Consider the following 26,859-nt stretch of genomic DNA (forward strand, 5'->3'; position numbering starts at 1 on the left):
AACGGGTAAACGTTTAAGTAGTGATTAATGGGAATAAGTTAAAAGTTATATGTTTTTTTTTGTAATTCAACGTTTTTAATTAAGTTCTCCGGTCCATAAAAATTGTATATTTTTATAATATTAATTTGAAAGTTAAGAAAGTGTGTATTATTTATGCAAACAAGGTATGCGGGAAAAATATTCAGTGGTCCTTCGAATTTGGGAAAAAACTAAAAGAACCAGCTGGCACAGTTGCTAACTGTGCTAACTGTGCCAGCTCTGATTCTAAAAGAAAATCGAGGAATTTACTGGTAAACATTCTAAAGCTGATCTAACCCCTCACTGAAGAATCTAAATCTGTTACGAGCTATATAGCTTACAGGATAAACCCGATACAATCTCTTTTGATAAATCCCAGGGTTCTTTATCTTTTTTTTTTAGTTAGTTTGCTGTCCATGAGTCACTTAATTTTAAAAATCAAGTTAATTCTGCTATCGTTCTCATATGTCGAATCAATCGGTCACGCACCAATTGTCTTTTTAACTTCCTCATTACCATTTTTAGTCCACATTAGCTTGCAGTTCAGCTATATGTCTAAGTACTTCACCTCCTGCTTATTTGTAGAGTTTTCGTATACAGTACGAGAGGCCTAGTTTTGTAAGATTTATCTTTTTTGCGGAAAATTAGTTCTGGCTTAGGGCATTATTTTTACGCAACATGTATTTCCACGAATTCGAAGTGCCATCTATCGCATCTTATTCCACATGACCGATAGGCAAGTGCTTTGTGGGCACCTACCACTTACTTTGATCTCCGTCCGGTAAACTACTAGGGCTGATCTGGTAGTCCTTTCTCTCAGCTCTAATCTGGTCAAAAAACTGGTATGTTCCTCGTCTATAGGCAACACCCACTCAAAGACAAGGCCTTAGTGCTTGGCGCGTGACGTCATCGATGTGGGCCACCGATTTTTAAAAACCAAGGGATTTCATATGCTAATATCTCAATATTTGGCTTATTTTAAAAAATGCTAGGAATAGAAAAGAGTTCAGGAAACATTCAAAGGTATGTTTTAGTTCTGGTTGAATGTCAGGTTAAATATTATGGTGTAATATTAAATGCAGACTCCCAACTCCCCTACATCTGCGCCAAAATTCAACATATGTATTTAGGTATTTATAATAATTTTTTTATACCATCAAGTAGTAAAAAATGTTATTATATACACATAAATACATATATTGAACTATTCCACACCTTGTCATAATTAAGAAAATTTGAAAAAAACTGTCATAATCAGGAATGTCATATTAATTAGAATCATTTAAAGTAAATCAATTGGATAAATAACTAAATTAATTACCTAGGACCTACATAGTCTTTAGATTCAAATATATATTTTATATGTTTTTTTGTAAGTAGACTATTTAAAGTTAAGATAAACTTGATAAAGAACTATTATATTTTAATTAGTAGTGTTAGTGGTTGGTATATTATATAGTCTACTTCGTTAGGGTATCCACTTTTTTTTTTTTTCATTTTTTTTTTTTTTTAATTGATCATTATTCTTAGTGCAATAATTTTTTAAAAGTGTATTGGATATACTTTTAATAATTATCTTTAAAACATCTATTGTATTATGACTAGTGCATCCATCAAAATGTAATACATGTTTTGTGCAATAGAATATTTCAAAATTAACTGACACATGAACTGTCTTTTGTTATAGGTTTGTAAAAATATATCCTCAAATTCATTTATTAATCTGTTAAAAATTATGTAAGTCAAAGATACAATATTTACAACTTGGTCTTGGGGATATAGCAGTCCTCCACGATTTAATTTATTAATTAGGTCAAAATTGTCTTCAACTATAAATTGCTCATTATATACCAGTTTTCCTTTACAACTGTCACATTTTAGCTTTTTGATTGTAACATAGCAACAATAACCACCTAAATATGTAATTAATGGCAATATGTCCTCGATGCTCTGAAAATGATCATAATTTACTGAAATTAGAGACAACAAGGTTTGAATTTGGGAAAAGTCTTCTGGAGAGCAATTATCATCTAGGTCATAATCGGGAAGCTCATAGAACTTATTAATATTAATAGGGCCAAAACTGCGAGACTGAAGTGTTAATATAGATTGAATTCTAAGTCTCTTTTCTGTCTCATATAACTGTCGTACAGACATGTGATAATGACCGCCTGCCATTTGTCTATATTTACCAAACCTATCTTCAAGAGGATCTGTTTGGAATTTCCCTAAAAGAACATAATTCATGTTAAGTTCCGTAAAACAGAATTTGGTAATTTCGAGCAGTCCATAAACAGTATGGCTGAAAGCAGTTCTTGTTTGTCGAGTAAGAGTTTTAGAAAAATTACTAGGTTGCCAAGTATCAAGCCAGCTTAATAATTTTTCTAAGAATTCAATCTTGGGATCTATGTCACTATCAGTGAGTGGTTTTTTAACAATTGGTTCTTGAAATATGTCTCGTTTATGTTTGCCTTTGAATGGGGTTTTGACATTCACAATTTTCCACCATGTTGTTATGTGGACAAAATCAGCAGTATCTTCAGAAAATGGTATACGGCTACCAAAATGCCTTAATGCTTCTACTACGAAAGAATTAAAAATTTTTAAAGAGAGTTTAACATTCTGTCTTTCTAAAGATGAGGGAAACAATGCTTTTTGGTTTAAAGAATAGCCAAACTTTAAAAGCTTATCATACTCCAGTTCATGTAATTTTTTAATTGCAGAAAAAGAAGCACTTTTTTTCAAAAGTGTCAAAATCAGGAAAATAAAATTTTTGGTCTGGTTTAGAGTTAAGCCAATTATTAAATACACATTTAAGTAAGTGAACTGTATCAAATAGGTAAAATAATGGTCTCTGATTATCTATGGGATGAGGATAAACAATGCTAAGTTGGTCTGTAGTTGAAAAATGACTCATGGCTTTCCAGTTAATGGCATTATTATCACTTATAACAGAAAAAACTATGTACCCAATCTCCTCTAAATTTTCAATAATTGTCTTAATAAAATTATGAAGTATGTCTGATGTAATTTTGGAGATGGGAGCTATGTGAACTACTTCCTTAAAGCTGGAACACACACTTGTAATCATAAAAGTAAATGCCGAGGAAGCTAGAGACTTATTATTGACTGATGTTCCAGTGATATTACTACCTTTATAGTCCATGTAAGGGTCAATATGAATTTCATCAAAAAGTAGTGTCACAAATCTCTTATTATCCTTTAGTAAACTAAACACATTTCAGGCATAAGTTAAAAACATTTTTTTTATCTATGTGGGGATCGGTCATGTGTTTGTTACAAATACCCATTATAGTTTGAGGATGTGGTAAAATTAGGGATCCATAATCTCTTAAATACTTGTACGCATGAGGACTAATAGTATAGATTATAGAAGTCAAAATTATTGTACTACTTGAATATCTGTACCTTTCCTTTGCAGTTGTAAGCAAAGCTAATTGTTCACAAATAAAATCTAAAGAATGCACTATTTTGTTGTCTTCAATGTTTTTAAAACTTTTTAGTATGTTTGACACAAAATCAAACACACGTTTCATTTTATTTATGTCATTTGATGGTTTGACATGATCGAGAATAGTATTGCCAAGGGTATTGGTAGCAGTATTTGGATTTAAGTCACAGTCGGGGTTGTCATTATTGGTAACATTTTCCTCCAAAGGCAGGGTAATAATAGTAAGGTCTATTGCTTCAAGTATTGCATATAAATCATCTAAACTATGGGAAGTATATGGAGTTTTAAATTTTGATGTTAAAACACAAACTGGCTAGCTATATAAAAAAGTTTCAACATTTAAATTAAAATTAAAAACAATTGCCCAATTAATGCATGGACCAGGTGTGTATTCAATTTTAAAAATTGTTAGCTTTTTGCTGTCTTGAGACTCACTGTGAGCAGTAAACCAATCTTTCGGTAGTTTAAAAGCAGAAAATTTTTCAATAAACTCTTCAAAACTGTCAAAATTATTTTGTTTCTCATGCTCGCCAAAGTCAATTTTGCTTAATTCAAGGGCTTTTGCTAAATTCAACTCGTCAATATTTTTAAACCTTTCATCTTTACTTGGCCGTATTTTTATAATTTTTGACAAATAACTAGGGCAATTTAAAAAAATAGATGGTGTACAGTCTTCTTTTAGCCGTGGTTTTAGTAATTCTATTGTAAAAATTTTACCTGTGTTGAAATCTTGAACTTGAGTACTCTTTATTATACTACCTTCAGGAAAATGAGCTTCACATACTTTGGTGTTGTTTGTGGGCTCAAAGTCATCTCTGTGTATGGCTTTTACCCATTTTCGCCTTAGATTTATATCCTTAGGAAAACCGAAGACATGCACTTTAGGTCCGTTTTTATAGTTTCCGTTACAACCCGGAACACAACACTTTTGAGGCATATTTACACTCTAATATTAACTACAAGCCGAACTAGGAGAAAAATATTAAATTAAACACGAACTGAAGTATTAAAGTCTGATATAAACAAATAAAACCGCGCCGCCGCCCGGCCGGCGCGCCGGAGACCCGGTTTTTCCGAGGATTTTTCTAGTCCGAAAGTACGATTTTGCGATTTAAAAGTACGCGAAGAGTTTACATAAATATAACATACGCGTTTCGCGGAAATAAACAGTTCCGATTTTAGAAAAAAACACAAAAATGAGCTATGTTTACTGCGGATCTCGTCATAAATACCGACAACTGCAGAACATAAATATAAACAACCTAACCTCTCGTTTCATCAGGTGGCAAAACTAGTAGATGCGCCGCTGTCAGATTTATATAGAAAGAACTCCTATTGGCAAGTAACAAGGTATTAGATAAATGATAAAATTTGAAAAAATAGGAAGTTTAAATTATGAAAAGAGAAATAAGGATGCACTCTTTTTTTTAACTAAATTGTAAAGTAAGAGCAGTTAAAGATATAGATTTAATTATTTTAAGATAGTAATAGAGCATCCTAATGTTCACGGCAATCTGCAAAGTCTGGCAGCCTTCCGTGGACGAACAACGGCAGCGTCAACAGCCGAATTCACCTGAAAATCAACCAGAAGTGCATGGCCCAAATGCGTGACGTCACGAGCAAAATTTTTTGGAGCGCTTTGTCCTTTTGTAGAGGTGATCCTACTTAAATGATTTTTTTTTAAATTTTGAAACGCATCTCTTTGCGGACATATTGCAATAGAAAAAAAATTAAGTAGTGTTTTTTTTTGTTTATCAAAAAATTTTAAAAATGTGCTGGTCACCGTTTATTGAGACTTTTTTCAGCAATCGAAAAGCTTTTTTATTTAAAGGAATTTTACCATACAGTCTGCAAAGAAAATATAGCAGACACATAAAAAAGTAAAAAAAAAAACTGCAACCATTTATCTCTAATAGATCTTGAGTTATCGATTTTTCAATTCGGGGTTCCAATCGCAGGAACACTTTCGAGGTTTTCCCGCGGCAACTTTCTACTAACCGCACGCACTGCAAGTACGCTTTACTAGGTATTTATTATATTGAAATTTTTAATTTGAAATACCTATTTATTTGAACAGTTGATACCCCAAAATTTGAAATTCGAAAAATTGGCATGCACAATATTTTTAAATGCGTCTACTAGTAGTATACAAATAAACCGGCGCGGCATCCCGGCAATCCTGCGCACGCCGTTTCGTTGAGATTAGTGGCGAGTCGGAAAAACATAAATGTGCTTTTTTAGTTTTTCAAAGACGCTAGCCCTTTTATGTTAGTTGTTTTTATGACTTCTTGCGTTGTTTTACGAAAATAATATTAAAAATAAGAATCAAAGACGATTAATGTGCGCATATAGTATATAGTGAGTGGTTGTGTTTTAGTTAGTATAATATAGTGAATGAGTAGTTCTAAACATTGAAGAGATGGACGTGAAATGTATTTTTTGTGGCAAATCTGTAGACCAAGGCGATAGTTTGGTAGTTCAGAATCCTACCAAAACCGGCCTGGAGACAATACTTCAGACATCAGAAAAAAGAAAGGACACTTGCGGGAAAAAATTATTGGAAATGAAAAAGGAGATAGAAGGAAGCAATCGCATATAGTGCAAAATATATTCTCCTCCTTTTGTACAAAAATAAAAAGGCCAATATCAAAAACCTGAATGATTTGAGACTGTTCATGGCAACTACGACTAACCAAACAGCTGCGGAGCTTCCTCCAACTGATGAGGCATTTAAGCAGCATTTGAAAAGGTAGGTAGAAATTTATTAATTACAACATCCTAGCTATTTCATAAAATCGTATATTTCAGGTGCATTTACCAAATAAAAATTTGGTACACTAGCCATCTGGCCGAGCCCGCTTCTGAAGATCCTGGCGATTATGGTTGGAACAATGTGGACAACAATTGGACTCCTATATTAACCACGAAAAAACCTGTACCGGAAAATCTTCGAAGTGCTCTATCAATTTGCTGTTCCGACAGAGGCTGCACCACCCGAAGTGTTTATGTAACGAGTGCCTTTTATTTATGGAGAAAAGTTTTACATGCAGCAAATGCATGGGAGCAAACCGTTCATAAGAACTACCCTCATTTCGATTTATCCTCAGAACGCGACTCCGACTATTTTTTTTTTCATTTTCTTAGAATTTGTTTCCCTTGTCAATCTTATTTTCTGCCTTTTATTTAATCCAAATCCTAATTAAAATCGTATTACATCGAAATCACTAACCGGCACGTCAGACAGAAACGTACTACAGTAAACTGAACAGACTGTTACAGCAGTAAAAAGTGCAGTTAAATTAAGCACAGTGTAATAAAGTACAGTTAGTAAAAAGAAGAAATTGTCTGTGACTACAACCCGCGGTGAGTGGAATAAATCCCTTTTCAGTTGGCGCGCGATCACTTGCGATTTGAGCTTCGAATTCAAAAATCGATAACTCAAAATCTGTTAGAGATAAATGGTTGCAATTTTATTTAAAACTTTTTTAATGTGTCTGCTACATTTTCTTCGCAGACTATATGGTAAAATTCCTTTAAATAAAAAAAATTTTTGATTGCTGAAAAAAGTATCTCCATAAACGGTGACCAGCACATTTTTTAAATTTTTTGAATAACAAAAAAAAACACTACCTCAATTTTTTCTATTGCAATATGTGTGCAAAGTAATGCGTTAAAAAATTTAAAAAAAATCATTTTAGTAGCTAGAGCGGTTTTTGAGATTTTTTGCGAGTTATGTGTCAAAAAGTTGAGTTTCTAAATTATCGCGATTCTTGAAGTTTTTTCAATATATAAAAAATCGGGACACCTTAGCGATGTCGTAGAACTCTGTTTCAGATACCCAGTAATATTCCTAATAATTTAGTATAGGACTTATCTGGTTATACCTCGAAAAAAAAAACGCGAGAATTCGAGCCGGTTTTTACTCCGCTATTACTATTGAGGGTCCTCTCTACTTTTTCCACAACAGCGTTTATAGCAGTCTTAGTCGACTGTTGTATGTATGTTGATTCTCACACAGTAGTTGTTCTTTTAGAATTACCTCTTGAACCAGTTGAATTACCAGTTGAACACTTGTCCATCCTCTCCAGGATCTTCATTAGAAAGAATGTTCCACTAATAAGGCTATATGATTTTGCTAAGTAACTGCAGTCCCTTCTTGAAACGTTGTCTAGAAAAATTGCCATCAGTTGGGAAAATGTTACTTCAAGGTGTGACAGTAACATCATTGGGATGGTTTGATCTGAACCAACTGCATTATATGAACAAAATTCACTAAGTGCGCATTTGATAGCGTTATCGGTCACTATTTGTCCAGCCAATTCTGAATCATATTTTTAATCATTTTTAGAAAGATCTCTAATCAGATAGTTCTCTTATGAGAAGTTTGGTATAAGAAGATGTAGTGTCTGCTTTTTTGTACTTTTGTGTCTTTTGTTTATTATGACCTAATTTTAATGAATCTAGTTTAGGTCTTTCTGAGCTCAGAACTTTCACCAGATTGTCTTACCAGAGTCAGCTCAATATTCGACTATAAAGTTCTTTTTAAATGATTTAATAAATATTTGTTCATTTATTTAAGTTTACAACAACAAAGAACTCAAAAAAATATTTTACACATTGGTAGCGATAACAAAGCAAGCAAATATGTCAATGGTAATGCAACATTTATACATTTTCTAAATCTAACCTGTTCAATTGATTTTTAAAGCCACACGAATATCTATATTAATAACACCAAAAATGTCTATATTAATATTGTTTAAAACTCGCAGTAATTTATTAATACAGGACAATTTTGTGTGCCTCTTTTTTTTTACAAATTAAATGTCTCAAATTAGAAACTAAATTATTTGGAAAATGATGATGTTTTGAAACACTTTCTTGGTACAAAAATGGTGAGACAATAAGTATTGAGTAAAATCTTTCTGTAGTTGTGTAAGATTGTTGAACATAAAATTAAACGATATCTTAATTTGTCAAGATTTTAATTAGCTAAACAAGCAACACCAATCTTAGATCTAGCAAAAAACCGTCATAAAAACAAAACTCTTCATTCCATAACCCAACTTAATATAAAAACATGTGTTCTAAAAAATCAATAATTTAACTCAAATTGTGCTGCTTGACAGTAGGCAACACACACAACATAATATGACTACATATTATATCTTCCCTTTACACTAAGTTTTATTCTAAACGAGTTTAAGTCTAAACGAGTTGGTGTTCTGACAATGCGACCAGACCTAGTAGTAGCTGGCTCATCATTGATCAAGGGCGGATTGTCAGATTCTACATTAGATCTACACACATCAAGGGGATCAGGGTCATTAACCAAAGGAAGTTCATCATCAAATAAAGTGGGAATATTTAAGTTTCTAGATGTAGACTCCTTAAGGTCAACTCTATTTCTTCTAATTTTGTTTCCACTACAGTTCTCAATTATATAAGAACGAGGGTAGTGCTGTTTATTTCAAATTTTTCCTGGTTCCCACTTCATTTGATCATGATTAAATACTACAACATTGGTATTGTCTTTCAGCAGTTTTAGATCCTTACAATTTTTATTGTAATTCTGTTTGTACAATGTCTCTTTTCTACTTATTTTTTCTGCAGCATTTAGGCAGAGTTTTGGCTTAAGAAGTTCACAGTTAATTAGCACCTTAGTCTTACAAATTCGACTCATTAGGAGTTCAGATGGTGAGTAGCCAAGATTTTTCAGAGGGGAATTTCGATTATTGCAACAAAGCAACATCAATATCTTGATGGCTATCTAAAGCCTTTTTAATTATACGCTTACATATGCCCACTCCTTTCTCAGCGAGTCAATTTGAGCGCGGATAGTTTGGACTGCGAGTTAAAATGTCAAAATTCCACTCTTTGGCGAATAATTTAAAAGAATAACTGTTAAAAGGCACATTGTCACAGCACAGCTTATCTGGTACTTCATGTGTACAGAATATCTTGTTAAGCACAAAACATAGAATTAATAGATTTCTCTCTAATAATGGGCATTTCTAACCAATTTGAATAAGCATCATAAACAACTAAGTTGCTTACATTCGCATAAGTAAATATGTCCAAACCCAACCTTTCCCAAGGCCTTTCAGGAACAGGGTAACTAATAAGACTTTCTTTTTGTTGTTTAAGTGCAAATTTTTCACAGGTTTTACTTTTTTTTATAAAATTTTCAATATCTGTATTAATGCCGGGCCAATAAAAAATTTGTCGAGCTCTCGATTTTCTTTTTTCGACCCCAAAATGACTACATGCAAAAGCTCAAGCATTTCCTTACGCATTGAACTTGGCACCACAATCTTGCTTGTAAAAAAGAGTATACTATTAGACACAAACAAATCATTTTTAATTTTAAAAAATTGCTTAATATCTGGAGGTACTAAATGAGCATTTTCAGGCCAAGCATTAAGGCAAAAATCTAAAACAAGTTTAAGTTTAGCATCATTTTTAGTTTCGTTTTTTAATTGATTTTTACGGGACTCAGATACAGGTACATTTTTTTCAACAAAATGAATGGCATATTCAAATTCATTGTCTGATTTAAGACCTCCTTCTTGGAGGTAGGCTCTAGCTAATGTGCCCGCTATATTAAGGTATTTGCCTGGCTTATAATTGACACTTAACTTATAATTAAGGAGCCTAAAACGCATTCTTACAAAGAATGAGTTTTACCTTGAACCTTGGTGAAATTTTATTTAAATCTTTTTTAAAAATAGCCTCTAAGGGCTTATCATCACTTGAAACTCTAATTGGAGTTTTAAAGCCATAAATAAAAAAATTAAATTTTTGACAGGCAAAAACTATGGCTAGCATCTCTTTCTCTATTTGGGCATACCTTTTTTCTGTGTGATTTAAAGAGAAGCAAATGCTACTGGATGACCATTTTGTAAGAGACAACATCCCAAGCCATCTTTAGAAGCATCTGTTTCAATTTCAGTTTGTGCGTTTGAATAAAAAATGAAAGAATAGGTGCTGAAGTTAAATGGTGTTTTAATTGTGTGAGAGCATGGTCATGTATATCCTCCCATTTCCATTCAGCATCCTGTCTTATAAGATCTCTTAAAGGAGCTGTGACTTTGGACATAATGGGAACAAATTTACCTAAAAATTTTGCCATTCCAAGAATTTTCAGTAAATCAGACTTATTATTTGGAATGGGTAGATTAATAATAGCATTAAAATATGTCTGATTTAGCTCAATACCGTCTTTTGAGTAAATTTGTCCCAAAAATGTTACACTAGAAGACCTAAATTGAACTTTTGAATTATTAAATTTTATTCTGTATTTTTGGGCTCTTTCTAGAACAATTTGTAAATTTTTATCATGCTTAGCTTTTGTTGACCCTGTGACTATTAGTTCATTAAAATATGATACAACACCGGGAAGGTCACCAAATATCTTATAATTTTTCTTTTGAATAACTTCTGGGGCTGAAGAGATTCCAAAAGGTAATCTACAGAACTGATACCGTCCAAACGGAGTTCCAAAAGTGCACAAGTCAGCACTCTCATCATTAATTTTAACTTGAAAGTAACCATCTTTCATATCGAGTACCGTAAAAAATGATTTATCACATAATTTTGTGCCAATCTATTCAGCTGTTGGAATTAGAAATTGATCTTTTTGTATGCCTAAATTTAAATATTTAGGATCAAGGCATAGCCTTAAATACCCATTTTTTTTCTACTAATACAAGTGTATTTAACCATTCAGTTGGCTTATCAATCTGCTTAATAACACCCTCGGCTTCAAGCTCTTCCAATTTTAATTTCAGCCTTTCATGAAGAGCTTTAGGAACCCTCCTGACTGGTTGAACACTTGGGACCGCATTTGGTTTTAATGTCATGTGGTGCTCACTTGGAAATTTACCAAGACCACTGAACACACCGGGGTATAATTTCACAACATCATCCAGTGACTTGAACTCTATGTCGGATTTAAAAGTGGAAATTTTGCCACTGCGGACCTAATAAGGAAACTTGATCATCGGCATCAACTATAATGAACAAAACTCGAGTTTCATTTTTATCAACTCTGCAATTTACAGAGACTTCACCAACAGGTTTTATTTTTAAATTTCAATTTCCATATGAAACAAGAGTAACCCTAGTTTTGTTCATTTTATCTACTAGTAAACACTTTTTGGCAATCTTTAAAGGCAAAAGACTCACTTCGGCTCCGGTATCCAGTTTAAACTCCACTCTAAAGTCGCCAAGACTTACTTTTTGCACCCACATGGTTCCTATGGCACCAATTTTCTTAACCACATTCACATAATATTCTTCATCACTCGAGTCACAATCTTGATTTGCCTCACTGCTCTCAGAACTTGTCGCCTCTACTTCGTGTACATGTTTCTTCTTAAATTTAGTGTTGAACTTCTTTCCATCAAGGACTAAAGGCCTTGCTTCAGACTTTGCAGCATAAACACCTGCAAAATGATTACTACCTTGGAATTTAGCACAAGTTTTTTTGTATGCCGGACACTTGCCAGACTTACTATGCTTATACCCACAATATTTGCAAACCTTCTTGCTGCTATATTAGTCCTTTGCTGACTTTGAACTAGATATAGCATGAACTGCACCTTCCTGTTGCAGCATCTCAGCTTGGCCTTGCTTACTTTAACAGCCCTACAAAACTCTATTGCTTTCTCAAGTGTTAACTTACTCTCTCGAAGCAACCGTTCTTGTGTGGTTCTCTCCAATATACCAACGACAATTCTATCTTGTACCATATCATCCTTATCTTTGTAAGCTGTTGTTCTGACACCTTTGCTCAACTCTGTTAGGAAATGTCAAAAGACTGTCCTTCTTTTTGACAGATTGTATTGAATTTAAAGCGCTCAAATGTTATGTTTGCCTTTGGGGCACAGTATTCCTCAAACTTCCCAAAGATTTTTTCAATCTTTTTCTCATAACCATTTGTCCAGGTAAAACTATTAAATAATTCTAAACCATCATCTCCGATGAGGTTTAGAAATACTGCTACCTTTTTTCCTCTCCCTTTGATGCTAAATCTGTTATTTGTAAAAATACATCAAATTTCTGGGAGAACTTTGCCCAATTCTAAGCAATGTTTCCATGAAGCACTAGGGGTTCGGTGGGTTTAAACAAGCCTTCCATTTAAATTTTTACCTATCACAGTTTAACGGGCTAACTCACGGTTATATCGAAAACTAGCTGGAATTAATAAATCCGTACCGACCTGACACCATGTAAGATTGTTGAACATAAAATTAAACGATATCTTAATTTGTCAAGATTTTAATTAGCTAAACAAGCAACACCAATTTAGATCTAGCAAAAAATCGTCATAAAAACAAAACTCTTCATTCCATAACCCAATTTAACATAAAAACATGTGTTCTAGAAAATCAATAATTTAACTCAAATTTTTGCTGCTTGACAGTAGTCAACACACACAACATAATATGACTACATATTATACAACTGTATAAATATTCACATTGCCAAAACACTCAACCCAATCAACACCAGCTAAATAGTTATTCACGTCAAAATAGTTAACGGTTCTAAAATCATCCATCCAGCATGCAGGAAACACTTCAGGGTAGTCGACATATATTCCACCATCCTCAATAGACTATCTAGCCTGAAATCTCTTTCTAAATATTATTAACAAAACTTATATGCTCATCTAACCATACTTCTATAATCGATCTATAAAAAGATAGATAATCAATGTTCGAAAAAAATCCATCATTGACTAGCCGCATATAACATTCAAATTCTAAACGGAAATTTGTTGATTGACGGTAAACATACTTACCATTATCATATTCACAAACAGATATTCATAAACAGATTAAAGGATAAAAGTAGCATAGTGAGAACATTGAGGTATTCCTAAGAGAACTAATATCTCTCCCTGTTAACTTGGCACTGTTAAACGCATCATATAAGTCAGTACATATAGCATCAGTCTAGTCCCCTTTAGTCCAAAGTTGCATTAATTTATACTCAAATAGACCTAAAGCCTTAAGAAAGTCACACTTTATCAAATATTTGATATATCTCTACTAAAAAGCAGAACGATTATAAACTATAGCATGAATACTGTGGTAGAGCTGAATGTACAAATCTCTTGTGTGATCTAAAATTGTCTGTCAATCTTGTAAATACCGAGAAACCAGAGCCATACTTTAGCGAGTAAGCATTTTACTCGGTTGCCTTACAATGTCTTAAGCGTTACGTCATCATATGGTTGCGCTCGAATGACGTCATGTCTAACAGCTGTCAGAGTCTAAAAATATTAGTAAATATTAGATATACCTTTCATCGGTATTGCATTCGCTTTAGAGATTAACCTAAACCATGAAAACACCCATTTGTCTAAGTTTTCAAAACGTTTTGAGTCTAAATCTGATCTCATACATTTTAGGGATCAGATCAAGAGGAAATACAATAAACAAAAAAGTTACTGGCGTAAACATAACCTCACTCAAATATTTTTTCACACAGAAATAAACACAAACTAAATCAAAAATCAATTTTAAAAAAATATCCGCGCAACCTCACCTTTACGTTCTTCAATGTATTTTTTGCAAATCGATTCGCTCTTTTGATAATTTATTATTTTCTGCATTTTTATTTGGTTTGGATGTCTTAACTGTTAATGTATATGAGACATTAATATTAAATAAATTTAAACTAATACTAAGAAATATAATGCTTCTACTCTAAAAAAATATCAAAAAATTGATATCAATATTTATTGTTTATTACTGTTTGTATAGTTTCCCTTTGACTTTGACATATCGAGTTTATAAGCGCCTTATACGGTGACGTTATGACTTGATCGCTCGAATGAGATGTCTTAAAGACGCTTATAGCCGCATATTCGCTAAAATATGGCTCAGCTGATTCTCCGTCATTCCGGAATGATACAAGTGGCACACCACACGACGTCTCGAAGGTTAGCGAAAATCTTCCGTAACAGCGTTCTTCCGAAAACATCTTGTCGAACTTGCATTGTCTTAATTATTTAATGTAACACGACGTTTTGGTTGGTAAGTATCTCCAACCGTTATCAAGTATAAACTGACTGACCACCTTCAAAAACAGAACGTTCTGCCGAGTATATAAGAAACCGCATCGCCAATGTACGTCAGTTGTTAGTTGTCATTTCAAGGAAGTTAAGTTCGGAATATTGGCGCGAGATTTAAATATGTAAATACAGGAAAAATAAATATCTCTAGTGAAGTGTGTAAATAAATTAGTTGACTAGTTTCTACAATTTTAATTTACATTTAATGACCGGGAAAAATGCTATAGTATTCTAAGATACTGAGTTCTAGTAGTGACAAATTTACATGGCCAGCACAAAATAGAATTACTTAATACCATGTCCTGCAGCTTTTTCAGTAATAGTTCTTGACTCTATCAAATGCTTTTAAGAAATCCGCGTAAATCATAGGTACTTGTAGGCCCCTAACAGATAATTCAGGCTGTTGTAGAATTTTTGTTAAAAGTTTTGCAAACATTTTTTGAACCGTTGTAAAAAATTAATAAATACATTATGAATTGTAAGATAAGTATTGAATAAAAAAAGTAAATACACTATTATGTTTTCTAATGCTGAATATTGTTGACACTATAATAAAAATAGTTAAATTTCGATTTTTAAAATCATTTAATTTTTTTGAAAAACCATTTTTCTAATATATTCATCATCGGTCAACTGTGTAGTTTCTAATTATCAACGCATTTCTCAGCTCTTTAAAAAAGGATAGAATAGAATAGTTTTTTTGGAACTATTTTAGAAAAAATTTAATGTGATGGTTATTAAAATGCATGGTTTTCAAAACCTTTATGATTTTTTATTTATAAAATTTACATTTTATGCAGAACGTTCATTTTAATTTCAAATGGACGTTGTGCATGTTAGTTTTTTTATTTACTGATATGCCTTTTTAATTCCCAGTGTTTCTTACAGAATCTAACAAAAAGCTAAAAGGTACGCAGCTGAAATAAAGTAAAAATAACAAAATTAGAATATTGTAAACAAAATTGTAGAATGCTTTTAAATATTACTAACAAAACAATGTACTATGCTAATGTTTGTGTTTCTTTTCTATACTTAGAAAGAAAAACAAAATATAAATTAATCAAAATTATATGGCTTTTGGCTGGTACCCACATTAGATCTTCTCCTTCTGTAGAATTAAAACTATATCTTCCTTCTAGATAACTTCTTTTGCTTCAGTGCAAGGTGCCCCAATTATTATACTCGACAGTAATAAATGTATTAATTGTTTTAAAAGAACATATTTTATATTTTGGGCACTTTGTATTACAAAAATTATTTACAGGGTATAGTTTTACCTATTTTAATACATTAATTTACATATTTTCAAATGTGTAATGGTCTTTGTTTGGATTGCTTAAACTATAAACTAGGGAACTGAGAACAGAGGGTCTCAAATGAACTTGGCCTTGTCAGACCCGTTTTTATCGATAAATTAATGAATTTAGTTTAACCCTTAGTAAGTTGCTTCATTTCTATGGCCGCTGTCAATCGCTTTCGACCGTGACAATATAAATTAGGAAAGGTGAAAGTAAAAAAATATGAATAATTGGCCCTTTGAAGGTAGTTCACTAGAATAGTATGGAAAATAATATCATACAAATGATAACACGGCATTTATAGTATGACGTTATCCATTTGGAAGAGCTTACTGCACAACTTAAGTTCGGCAGTTTAACGTCTTATCTCTAGTTTCATTTATGCAATAACGCTCGCAATTTTCTTGTCGACTCGGCTTTTAAGATACCCCCGTTGAGATGGCGGCTAATTGATCTCATTAATGCATTTAACATATACAGAGTGCTGTTGATTCTTCCTAACCTTAAGTTTCTGTGTTATTTGGAGATCTGTAGGTTTACTTTATAGACTTTGGAGAAGCTTTCGACAAGATCCAACATCGCAAATTTAAAAAAATACTTACAGGTATTGATGGTCGAGATTAGGCTTATCCTTTTCAGACCCAAGGAATTGTTTTACTTTTTTTTGTGAAACTTTTAATAAAATAGGTTTATTAGGATTTAAGAAAAGCAAAAAAAAATTTTTACAAAAAAAAATTTTTACAAAAAAAAATTAATACAGAAAAAAATACCAGTATTTTATATTATAAAAAAATGTCCAGTGTTTTGGACAATTGGACTTAAGTCTCTAATTATGAAACTCAAAAAAAAATTGCCTCTCTGGAGAAATGCATAAATAAAGCTTACATTTCACACAAAAAAATCTTGTTTTCTTTGTACAGCCTTGATTACGGCAGCGCATATAGGAATTTTTGTTATTAACACTCCATATTGGTTAGATGTTCATTACCAGTGGTCCTGACATCTCTTGGTGGCATCTCCGACTTCTTGCATTTTTTAGCAGATTGACTTGTTTCTTCATCTAATGAAGAAGTTGAATCTTGAAAACCTTTTGCTTGTGCCCCAAGGGCAAGAGATTTCCCGATATACAGTTTAAATTCAAGTAAATCCATGATAGAGTTTTTCTATCTCCACAAGCGAAGCAGTCTTGGCGGTATCCAATCCACGAATTTGTAATTGCCAAGTCCACAAAATGCCAGAAAACTCTTACCGGCCATTTTTTTGTTCGCATACAAATGCGATAGTAAGATATTAATCTATCACACATGTCCACTCCTCCCATAGAATGGTTGTAACTAGTGACAGTGTTTGGACATGAAACAAGAAGGTACTTATTATTTTTCTTGTCCCATCGGCGTACTTCTGTTACTGGCACAGTGCCTGAAGATGTTGATGCCATTATTACTGATCTATTGTCCATCCATTTCAGAATGGTCATTTTTTTGTCTTCTCGCACAAACTCATCAAAGGAACCACGACCATTCGAGAGGAGCTCTTTATCATTTTTTATTTTGCTCCTAAGATGTCGCGGAATTCTGTTGTTCAAAATTGTCCCTGTTCCCAAAATTCCTTTTGTTAGTAAATGATCCAGTAGCTTGACTGAAGTAAATTAACGATCAAAATAAATTATGTGCCCTGGCGACAAATCTTCTAAAAGCTTCTTTACAACCAATCCACCTATTCCCAAATTTTGATCGGGAGAACCATCTGGCCAAGTTTTTGCACCTTAATAAATCATAAAATCTAAAACCAGTCCGGAAGGTGTAGCTAAAACAAAATTTTTGAGTCCTACTGGATTCGGCTTGTTTTTAACGTACTGTCGGAGAGCAGTTAGGCCTGTGAAGGGAATCATCTGTTCGTCGATGCTCAATTCTTTACTCCTTGGTAAAGAAATACACTTTTTACGAATCGCATCGATGATAGGTTGAACTTTCCATAGTCGATTTGACTGCTTTACCTCATTTGAAACACTAAGATTGTTAACAACATGTAGAAAATTTTTTAATTTAAAAATACGGTCTCTAGGTAGCTGAGTAATGCAAGATATTTCAATTCACTTCATAAAATACAACCGCAGCCGTGGTCCAAAAATGCCCATTAAAATATGTATTCCAGTCAATATTCGATATTCTTTGGCTGTTGACTTTAATGGTTTTTTTTCATTTGCTTGCATGGCACGAATATTACTTTGTTCTGATAAATTTCCCCAAAAATAATCTGGAAAGTATTCATAAAAATAGTGGAGGGGTGTCCAATACTCATGATCATCTTGTAACTGCCATTCCGGATCAAGGTAGACATCTTCTCGACTTTCAAAAACATTTATTTTCCATTTTATTTCTGCGGTTTTATTTTTTGTTTGCTCCTGGAGAACCTACTCTCTTATTCTGGATAAGGGAACATTATCGTCATCAGACTCCTCTTCAATTGTTACATGCAGATTTTGCCCTAAGCATGTAATTCGGGCAAAAGTTTATGGGTTTTGGTATCGGCTTGAAAGGGTTGTGTGATTTACAGTTTTATAAATGGAATTTGGGGTTTAATAGTAATGCAATTTATTTTTTTAAGGCTTTTGGGGTTTGATTATTTTTAGGAATGTATTTACCTACCCTATCCTGTCAGCACACCTCTGTGGAGTTAGTCGTATTATGTTTCCTTAGTCCCTATTCATGTACCTGGTGTTGGGAACTTTCTGACCTTTGATTTGTTTGTCAAGAGTTTCTATGAGGCCAGTATATGTCTGGGGTATGGAGGGACTTCTAGAGGGTGCTGTTATGCCACAGATTGCGCTATGAGTGGAGTAAATAAGACCTTTTAGATGGTGATCTCTTAGTGTAGGAAAACTTACAAACACTTTCTTCTATAGCGGAATCATGTTGGGCAAGGTATCCTAATTGATTTGAAATTGGCCTCCCCAGTTTTGCTTGCTATATTTCCCTGCAATTCTTCAAGTTAAGTTTTAGTAAATAAACGTGCCTTGACATCTGGTTTCTAACCCTACTAGCCGATTGACAGTTATGACTATTGACACACTTGTTGTGGAGGTTTGGCAGCGTTGCTGTTTCCCATTAAAGTTTGGTTTCCATTTGGAGGATGACGGAGCGTCATAAATCAGGCAGAGCGACGTAAGAGGAAAATTGGAATTTCGTAGCCCCGTTGGGAAAATTTTGTTAGTTTTCCATGTTTTAATATCCGAGTAGTATCATTTTGCTGTGGTATCACGGAATTTCTATTTTGATCGAGTGAGGCTCCGCGTAGTTTGCACCAAGAGGCAGGGTCAGATCGTGTCGAAGAGAGAGAGTGACAAGTTCACTGCCAGTGTCACCTGTCACTGTCTGGTTAGTTGTCAGTTCCTTGTCCAGCCTGTAGCCATCCCGTTATCAGAAAGAACAGTCGACATTTTGTGGTTTTAAAAAAAAAAGGAAAATTTAAGTTCATCTTGCCGGTAATTCGGTTGAATGGAACAATATTCCTCCCAAGTTTTGGGGTTTAATTTGATGAACGTCCAGTGGGAAGTTGTAGCCGAGAGGATTTCGGATTGACCTGATATTTTTGGATTTAGTCGGCTGCTCCCACACCATTTATGGGATTCTCCTTTTTCTCATTCTCTCCCCTATTCTCTGGTCTCTTCCTATTCTCTGGTTTCTTCTGGTCATCCCAACACTGTTGGAGACCGGCTGAAGTGAGCCTCAACACAGCCTGGACTGAGCATTGTACTGTGGCTCTGCGATTTTGCATTGAAACTTGCCTGAAATCGACTTGCCCATGTGGTCGTTACCCTGGTTGTAGCTGACTGATTGCTCTGTCGAGTTAGGCTACTTTAGCCAAAATACACAAGAGATTAGAGGACACGCAAGTTTTTGCACATTTTATTTTATTTTTCTCTTATTGAATGGTTTGATTTAGGGTTAGGGGTTGATTTATTAATTTGAATTTTATGGGTTTAATTTCTTTTATGTAAAACAAAAACGTTAAGGGGTTCTTGCTAAGTCTATTAACATTAACCTGAGGGTTTTCATTTGAGTCGAGCATCGACATCATTGATTTTGACATTGAGCCTGGATCACCTTGTAAGGGATCGGCTATTTGCTACAAATAACATATTTAGTCATAATGTTGGCTGTTGGTTAATAGGTTTTATTGCACCAACATACCATTAATAGGCTTTCAAATTCGAACCTTACTATTTAAAAGTTTTATTTAGATTAATGTGACTTGACTAGAGTTTGTAAAAGGTATTTAGGGCTAGTGAGGTTTTGTGAATTAGGCTCCAAACATATACTTCTTGTAAACAACACGTGATCACGTTTTGGAATTTTCCCTTGAACAGTAGTTCAGTGCGGATTTGTTTTTTTTTTACTAATTCCTCGCCTTAAGCATACCTCAAGTAACTCTTAATTCTTTTCTCAATTTTTTTATTTATTTAAAATTACTACAGTATTACATTTTGAATAATTATCTAAATTTAAATATCTCAGTGGAATTTAATTTTTTTTTATATAAATGGAAGTGACTATGTAAATTCTTGGATGATTGTATCAATCTGGTGGACCTATGGATTGTTATTTGAGTTTTTCCCAAATTATTTTCAGCTTTTAGGATCTAGGTACAAGCATAAATATAGGTCATCATTTTCTTGATTAAAGGGGGCTTATATTACCATCATAATATATCAGGGTTTGGTGTAAAATATTTAAATCAAGTGGCGCTCTTATTAAAATTTCTCCCACTACCTTCTCCACTGTCTAAAGGCTGGCGGCCACCAAATCTCTGAATCTTTTAAAACAAAATTTGCTCGTCTGGACTGGAGTAATTTTTTTGTGGTTGGATGGTAGGTATGACTCACACGGGTTGGAAATAAATTGGTTTGAACCGAGTTACGCGCTACACAATGGCGTCAGAAGCCAAATGCCGTCTGCCGGCGCCGGCTCGTCGTCTTCATTATCATTTGCCTCAATTGATTCACTGTTTTCGGTGGTGATTTCCTCCTCATCATCGCTCAAGTAGAAGTCACTGTCATTTAGAATCTCTTCAAGATCTTTATCCGTCAGTGGTTGCATACCACCTTAAAAAAAAGACGAAATAATAACAACAATAAAATTTAACATTTTTGGGTAAAAAGTAAAAACTTGAACCAAATACAGTCCCGACGTCCAAAATACTGCACAAAATCAAAAGCCGAACACTCTGTAGAGCGACGTTACATTTTCTGTACGTATATTTCTTGATTTACTAAATAGCAGTCAATTTATTTGAATTTAATCAGTATTTTATCAAAACAATCGAAAATAATGCAAATATTACCTAGTTTCTGATACGACGCCATGATTTACAACACAACACTTGTTCCGTCAAAACAAAACTGATAAAAATCCAACGTTGCCAAATATTTTTAACCAAATATTTTTTGGCGTCTGTATGCACTAGGTGGGCCGAAAAAAGCCGATTTTTTCAAAGTCGCTAGTTTGAAAAAGGTGCCTTTTGTTATAATACAGGCAGGGAAATGTTTTAAATTAAAAAAAAAAAAGTTAACCGGGCCCAGGGGCTATTTTAGGGATCAAAATTTTTTTGTCAAAAAAATTAGGGGCGCTACCTTAAAATCTTTTTTAATTAATCTGTTATATTCCCAGAAAAAATTTAAAGATAATAGTAAGCATTTTAACCCACCCCATGAACGAAGACATTTTTAAAAAAATCAAATATATACCATAAATCAACATATTTGTATGATTGTGCACATGCACTCGTGTAGCCTTTTGCTTGATTAGTATAATTTTAAATATTTAACTATACTAATCAACCCAGAACCCACCACGCGGAGGTATCTACACCTGGAGTTCCTCCCAATTGGGGACCCTCCCACCCATATATTTCTAACCTTACTTAAGTCACGTTACGTTTTTCAAAATATTGCGACCTGTTATCAAAAATTGGTAACATTTGTCGACCTTCTAATTTCATTCGAACGTAGCCATACACTTTAGTAGAGGCCTCAGTAACTAGTTTGACGCAGCGTTCTACTGCCTGAGTGTGACATGGAAATTTCTCAAAGTTTGGCACTAATGTACCTTTTAATAAATTATCCAAATCTTCATTTTTAAGAGCAACTGTTAAGGGTGGTTCAGAAATTACTGTTTTTTGCCAGTCTATTAAATCAATGTAATCCTCAGCGGCTAAGTTGATCGAAGGTACCCTAAAGACCCTCACTTCATTGCTGGGATGCATTCTGCATTTTTTTATTCTTCTCACAGCCAATGTCTTTATATGAGGCCTTGGGTCTGTTAGCATTGCTAAGAGCAAATTTTCAGAATGGGCAAAATAGGCAGTGGCGGCAAGGTCATTGTCGACTATTTTAGTAACTTTAGGTGGAAAAGTTCTGGAAAGAGTAATTGCTTTCTACAAATGTCATGCTCCGTTGTAGATCAAACAGGGGCATATACTTTCATAATAAATTCTGATAAAATAACTAGGTTTGATAGGGGGTTTTCGGTGGCTACATATAAACGCAGTATCCTGTTGGCTGTAGTAAGCCAGCGAGCATGGGACAACTTTCCAGGATCTTTATTTGCCAGACTTTCCGGACAGTGTCCATTTTTAATAGCGAAACAAATATTATACAAATATTGTTGGTCAGTGCTTAGAATATCTGCTGTTAGTTCTGGAAGCTCTGTGTCTATAATTTTAAATTTCTTTAATGGCATTTGTTGGCAGTCTTTTAGTAGCAAACCCACTAGCCCTGAAAAACTGTAAGGTCTCTTGGTCTCGCCATCTAAATTTTAAAGAAGATGACGTAAAGGCAATTCATTGGTATGGAGAAGACATATACTCCACTGAAGGGGTCTTCCGATATGAGTTCCCATAAGACGAATAATGCCTCCCTTCCATCCTGTATTTACATTCCTTCTATCGCAACCGATTATAGACAAAAAACTTATATCCGTCTGATAGTTCTCTAAACATTTTAAAAGTTCATTTTTAATATTTACTGCAGTAGAAGCTCCTTTTGTAGATATATGTGCGAAATATATATTACCAGGTTCTTTTATAGTTGAAATGTGTTCTTCTTGTTGAATAATTTTTTTGTTATTCACCATAGAAAGCGTTTTATCATTTCGCCGATCAAAATAGAGGCCTACAGTAGAGACTGCGTGTAGCTCAATGACCTTAAAATAATAAGCAGATTATATACAAGGACGGACCGATATTCTCAGCTTAGAAAATTGGTCATGGGCCCGGCTAAAAATTATTATTTTTTTATAATATTTTTTTTGGGTTATAAGGAGGTTAAATCAACTGTATTTTTCGGTAGCGCCCTTTAAAAAAATAATATTAAAAAAAAGCCTCTTGAAGTGCCCCTGGGCCCGGCTGGATTTTTTTTTGTCGTAAATTTTTTGTTTATTTTTTTTTAGAAAAAAACGTACCCTTTTTGGTATAGCGCTTTTTACAATTAAAAAAAAAGTTTTTTCGGCCCACCCTACCGGGCGGGCTCCAAATCACGTTAAGTCGTCGTGAGCCCGTACTAATATATTTTGAAAAATGTACATCGGGCTGGACGTGTGGACTGAAGAGGATAGGTCTTAATTTTAGTAAGAGCAAATCCGTCTTGGAGCCAGACAGCAAAAGTAAATTCAAATATATTACTTAAAATTGTATAGTATTGTTACAAAGTTAGTGTTTGTGCCATATATCACAAATGACTTGTCGGGATACAGTATTTCAGAATACAATAATAATTTAACAATAAATTTGAAAGCTTGTTATAAAATCCAAATTAAATTAACTTAACTAGATTAAATTTGTAAAAGTAATATTTAAATTAATTCGTTCTTCTATTCTATTAATAAATTTAATAATATTTGCGAATATACCTGTAATTATAACATTTGCTTACGTTAGAAAAGGTAGCTTTAACAAAACATTTTCATAGTTACACCTGATCCATTCGTTTATGCGTATGTTAAACAGTTTTTTTCTTATAGCCCTAAAAGCGTCTGGTATAAAATTAAAGATTCTTGGCCCCATATCAGAAATATGACGTTGACAAATTGTAAAATCTATCTTAGTAAAAAAACATGTTCTCTCGTGACAGATCTTGTAATATTAAGGGTAGAATCTTATAAATGTTTTTATTCTTTATAAAGTTAAGGGTGCTCTTCAGGTAAAGTTCTCTTACAGTGAGAGCACCACTTTCCAAAAACAAATTAACTGTTGGGTATCTTTTTGATTCTTTATTTATTATTTTTAGTATATATTTTTGAGTGATAACCAGGTTTGTTAACATTGTGCTACACGCTCTACCCGAAATCCTTATAACATAATTTAGAAGGGATTTAACCAGAGCCTGATAGACCACTTCCAACAACTCACGAGGCATAAATTCGCGTAGTTGATAAAACTTTTACAATTTTCCATCTGATTTGCAAAACAAGGATAAGTATATATTGCTAGTTCCACAGGTTCTTCTTGTTGATTACTATTACAAATCGAGAAATTTATAAAGTGAGTTTTATTACTATTAAGAGTTAGAAGATGCTGATCCGTCCAAAGTTTAATTAATGTGATATATTTTTTAGCTAGCTTTTGCACTTCTGACCATAATCTTGCTTTTACTAAAATTACTGTATCATCAGCGTAAAAAATAATAGGACAAATTATTTCAGGTAAAATTCTTGTAAGGTTATTTATATAGATCAAAATTAAGAGTGGTCCCAGTACTGTACCCTGTGGCACACCACATTCAACTGTACCCATCTCTCCAACGAGATTATTAATTTTCACTTGTTGTGTTCGATCACTAAGATATGATTCAAAGAGTGCTAACTCAGTACCTCTTAAACCCACGTCACCCAGTATTTGCAAGAGAATGTGGTGTGCCACAGTGTCAAAGGCTCTTGCGAGATTAACAAAAATGCCTAAGGTCTTATAACCCTCATTAAAACCATTCAATATTCGCTCTGTTAATTGTTGAATTGCATCTTCAGTGCTCATTTTACTTCGAAAACCAAATTGAGAATCTGACAATAATTTATTATTTTCTAAATGTTTTTCCAAGATAATTTTAATGTACTTTTTTGCTTTTTTGCATTTTAATGCATGTTTTTTGTCAGTTAATCGTTTTTTTTGGAGTTTGCGGCTCTCAAACATGTAAGTAATATTTAGACAAAAATACAAAAATTTGACTGCTATTTAAAAATACATGCAAATTGTGGATATGTGCGTGATATATTTAGTATCCTGAATATCTTGTATTTTTATAACCTCAAAATGAAGTTTTCGGCGTTGCCGGATTTTGTCCAATTTTAAGATTTATTGGATGTCAAATTGATCAACTGAATGGGGTGAAATTGATTAGCAGATTGTAAAGCTTATATAATTTTAAGGGCATAGTACTACTAGTAAAAATAATATTTTTGGATTTAGAATATTGACATAATGCCGAGAGTTTATAAGAGAAAAGTTGGGGCACGATGGTACAATGACTACGGTCAAGAGTTCATAGAAAAAGCGTTAGAAAAGGTCATAAATGAAGGGTGGAGCTTACGCAAAGCTGCAAAATGGTTCAAGATTCCCTACGGGACCTTAAATAATAGATACCATGGGCGTCATGTTTAAAGTAACGGCGGGCAAACCGTTTTAAGCTCCAATGAAGAGCAATCAATTCTTAAATGTGTTGCTATTTGTGGCGAATGGGGGTTTCCTCTTAATTTAACAGATTTAAGGCATATGGCAAAAAACCTGCTAGATACCCAAGGTCGTTCAGTGGCAAAATTTAAGGACAATTTACCGGTATCGATTGGGTATTTTCGCTGTTAAAAAGACATAACAGTGTAATAACTCAAAGGCTTGCAGCTAATATAAAAAGGGCTCGTGCTGATGTTTCCAGGCAAACATTAACTGAATATTTTGAAAACCTTAAACCAACTTTAAATGGTATTCCGTCGTGTAACGTATATAATTATGATGAAACTAATTTGCTTGACGACCCTGGGCGCAAAAAACTAATATATTCCCGTGGAGTAAAATACCCTGAACGAGTGTGCAATTTTACTAAATCTGCAACCTCAGTGATGATGTGTGGTTCTGCAGCAGGAGTTATTTTGCCACCATATGTAATTTATCGAGCAGAAAAAATGTGGGCGCAGATGCTGTGCAGCTAGATCACGATACAACCGAACGTCACATGGGTGGATGGACGCCGAAACTTTTAATGACTGGTTTAAGTCTGCGTTTCTTTCACATGCCAAAAGACAGCAAGGGCGAAAAATTCTAATAGGCGATATACAGAAGAAGTTATTAGACTGTGTGAAGAACATAACATTGGATTTGTATGCCTGCCAAAGAACGCGACACATTTATGTCAGCCGTTGGACGTAGGGTTTTTCAGGCCATTTAAAATGGCCTGGAGGGAAGTCTTGCTAGAATAGAAAAATACGTATCCGACACATTCATCAATTGACAAAAAGGATTTCCCACATTTGTTGCAAAAAACCTTGGTACAATGGATAGTAAACTATCCAAAGATAAAATACCTCATGCGGTTAAACGAAATCTTATTTCTTCTTTTGAAGCAAGTGGCATAGTCCCTTTAAATCCAAACCGAGTATTAGACAAGCTGCCTAGAGAAGATTTTAATCAAGACCAAGCGCAGAACGTGTTGGTAAATTACTTACAACAACAGAGATTTTCAAATGCTCCAACAAGACGAAATAAGAAGAGAACAAAACTTGTGTTCAAACAAATGTTCAGCCAGGAAAAAGTGTGACAGCCTAAAATGATTCCAACAGTTCAGACAGCGACGTTGAAGAGCCTATAACAAATGATAATTCCGACGATGACATGACCGCCGACGATCTATTTATCCAATTGCAGGAAAACGAAGAAATTGAATATTTGGAAGTGAGTCAAAGTGAGATCAAAATTGGGACATTTTTATTGGTGAAAGTGTT

At 33.8% G+C, this 26,859-nt stretch overlaps 1 protein-coding gene across 15 annotated transcripts in view; it reads left to right on the forward strand.

Annotated features, from left to right (window-relative positions):
- The window catches only part of LOC126741664 (voltage-dependent calcium channel type A subunit alpha-1), a 771,245-nt gene that overhangs the window by 412,677 nt on the left and 331,709 nt on the right, over positions 1–26,859 (forward strand). For 11 of the 15 annotated variants that reach the window (XM_050448203.1, XM_050448189.1, XM_050448197.1 and 8 more), the window contains one exon: positions 15,453–15,485. The exons of 3 other annotated variants lie outside the window; for them this stretch is intronic. In XM_050448203.1, coding sequence (XP_050304160.1) covers positions 15,453–15,485 — 33 coding nt within the window. The remainder of the gene's footprint in view (positions 1–15,452; positions 15,486–26,859) is intronic. One more of the 15 variants, XM_050448191.1, reaches the window with a different exon arrangement.

Source organism: Anthonomus grandis, chromosome 10 (assembly GCF_022605725.1).
Source record: "Anthonomus grandis grandis chromosome 10, icAntGran1.3, whole genome shotgun sequence".
NCBI lineage: Eukaryota > Metazoa > Arthropoda > Insecta > Coleoptera > Curculionidae > Anthonomus > Anthonomus grandis.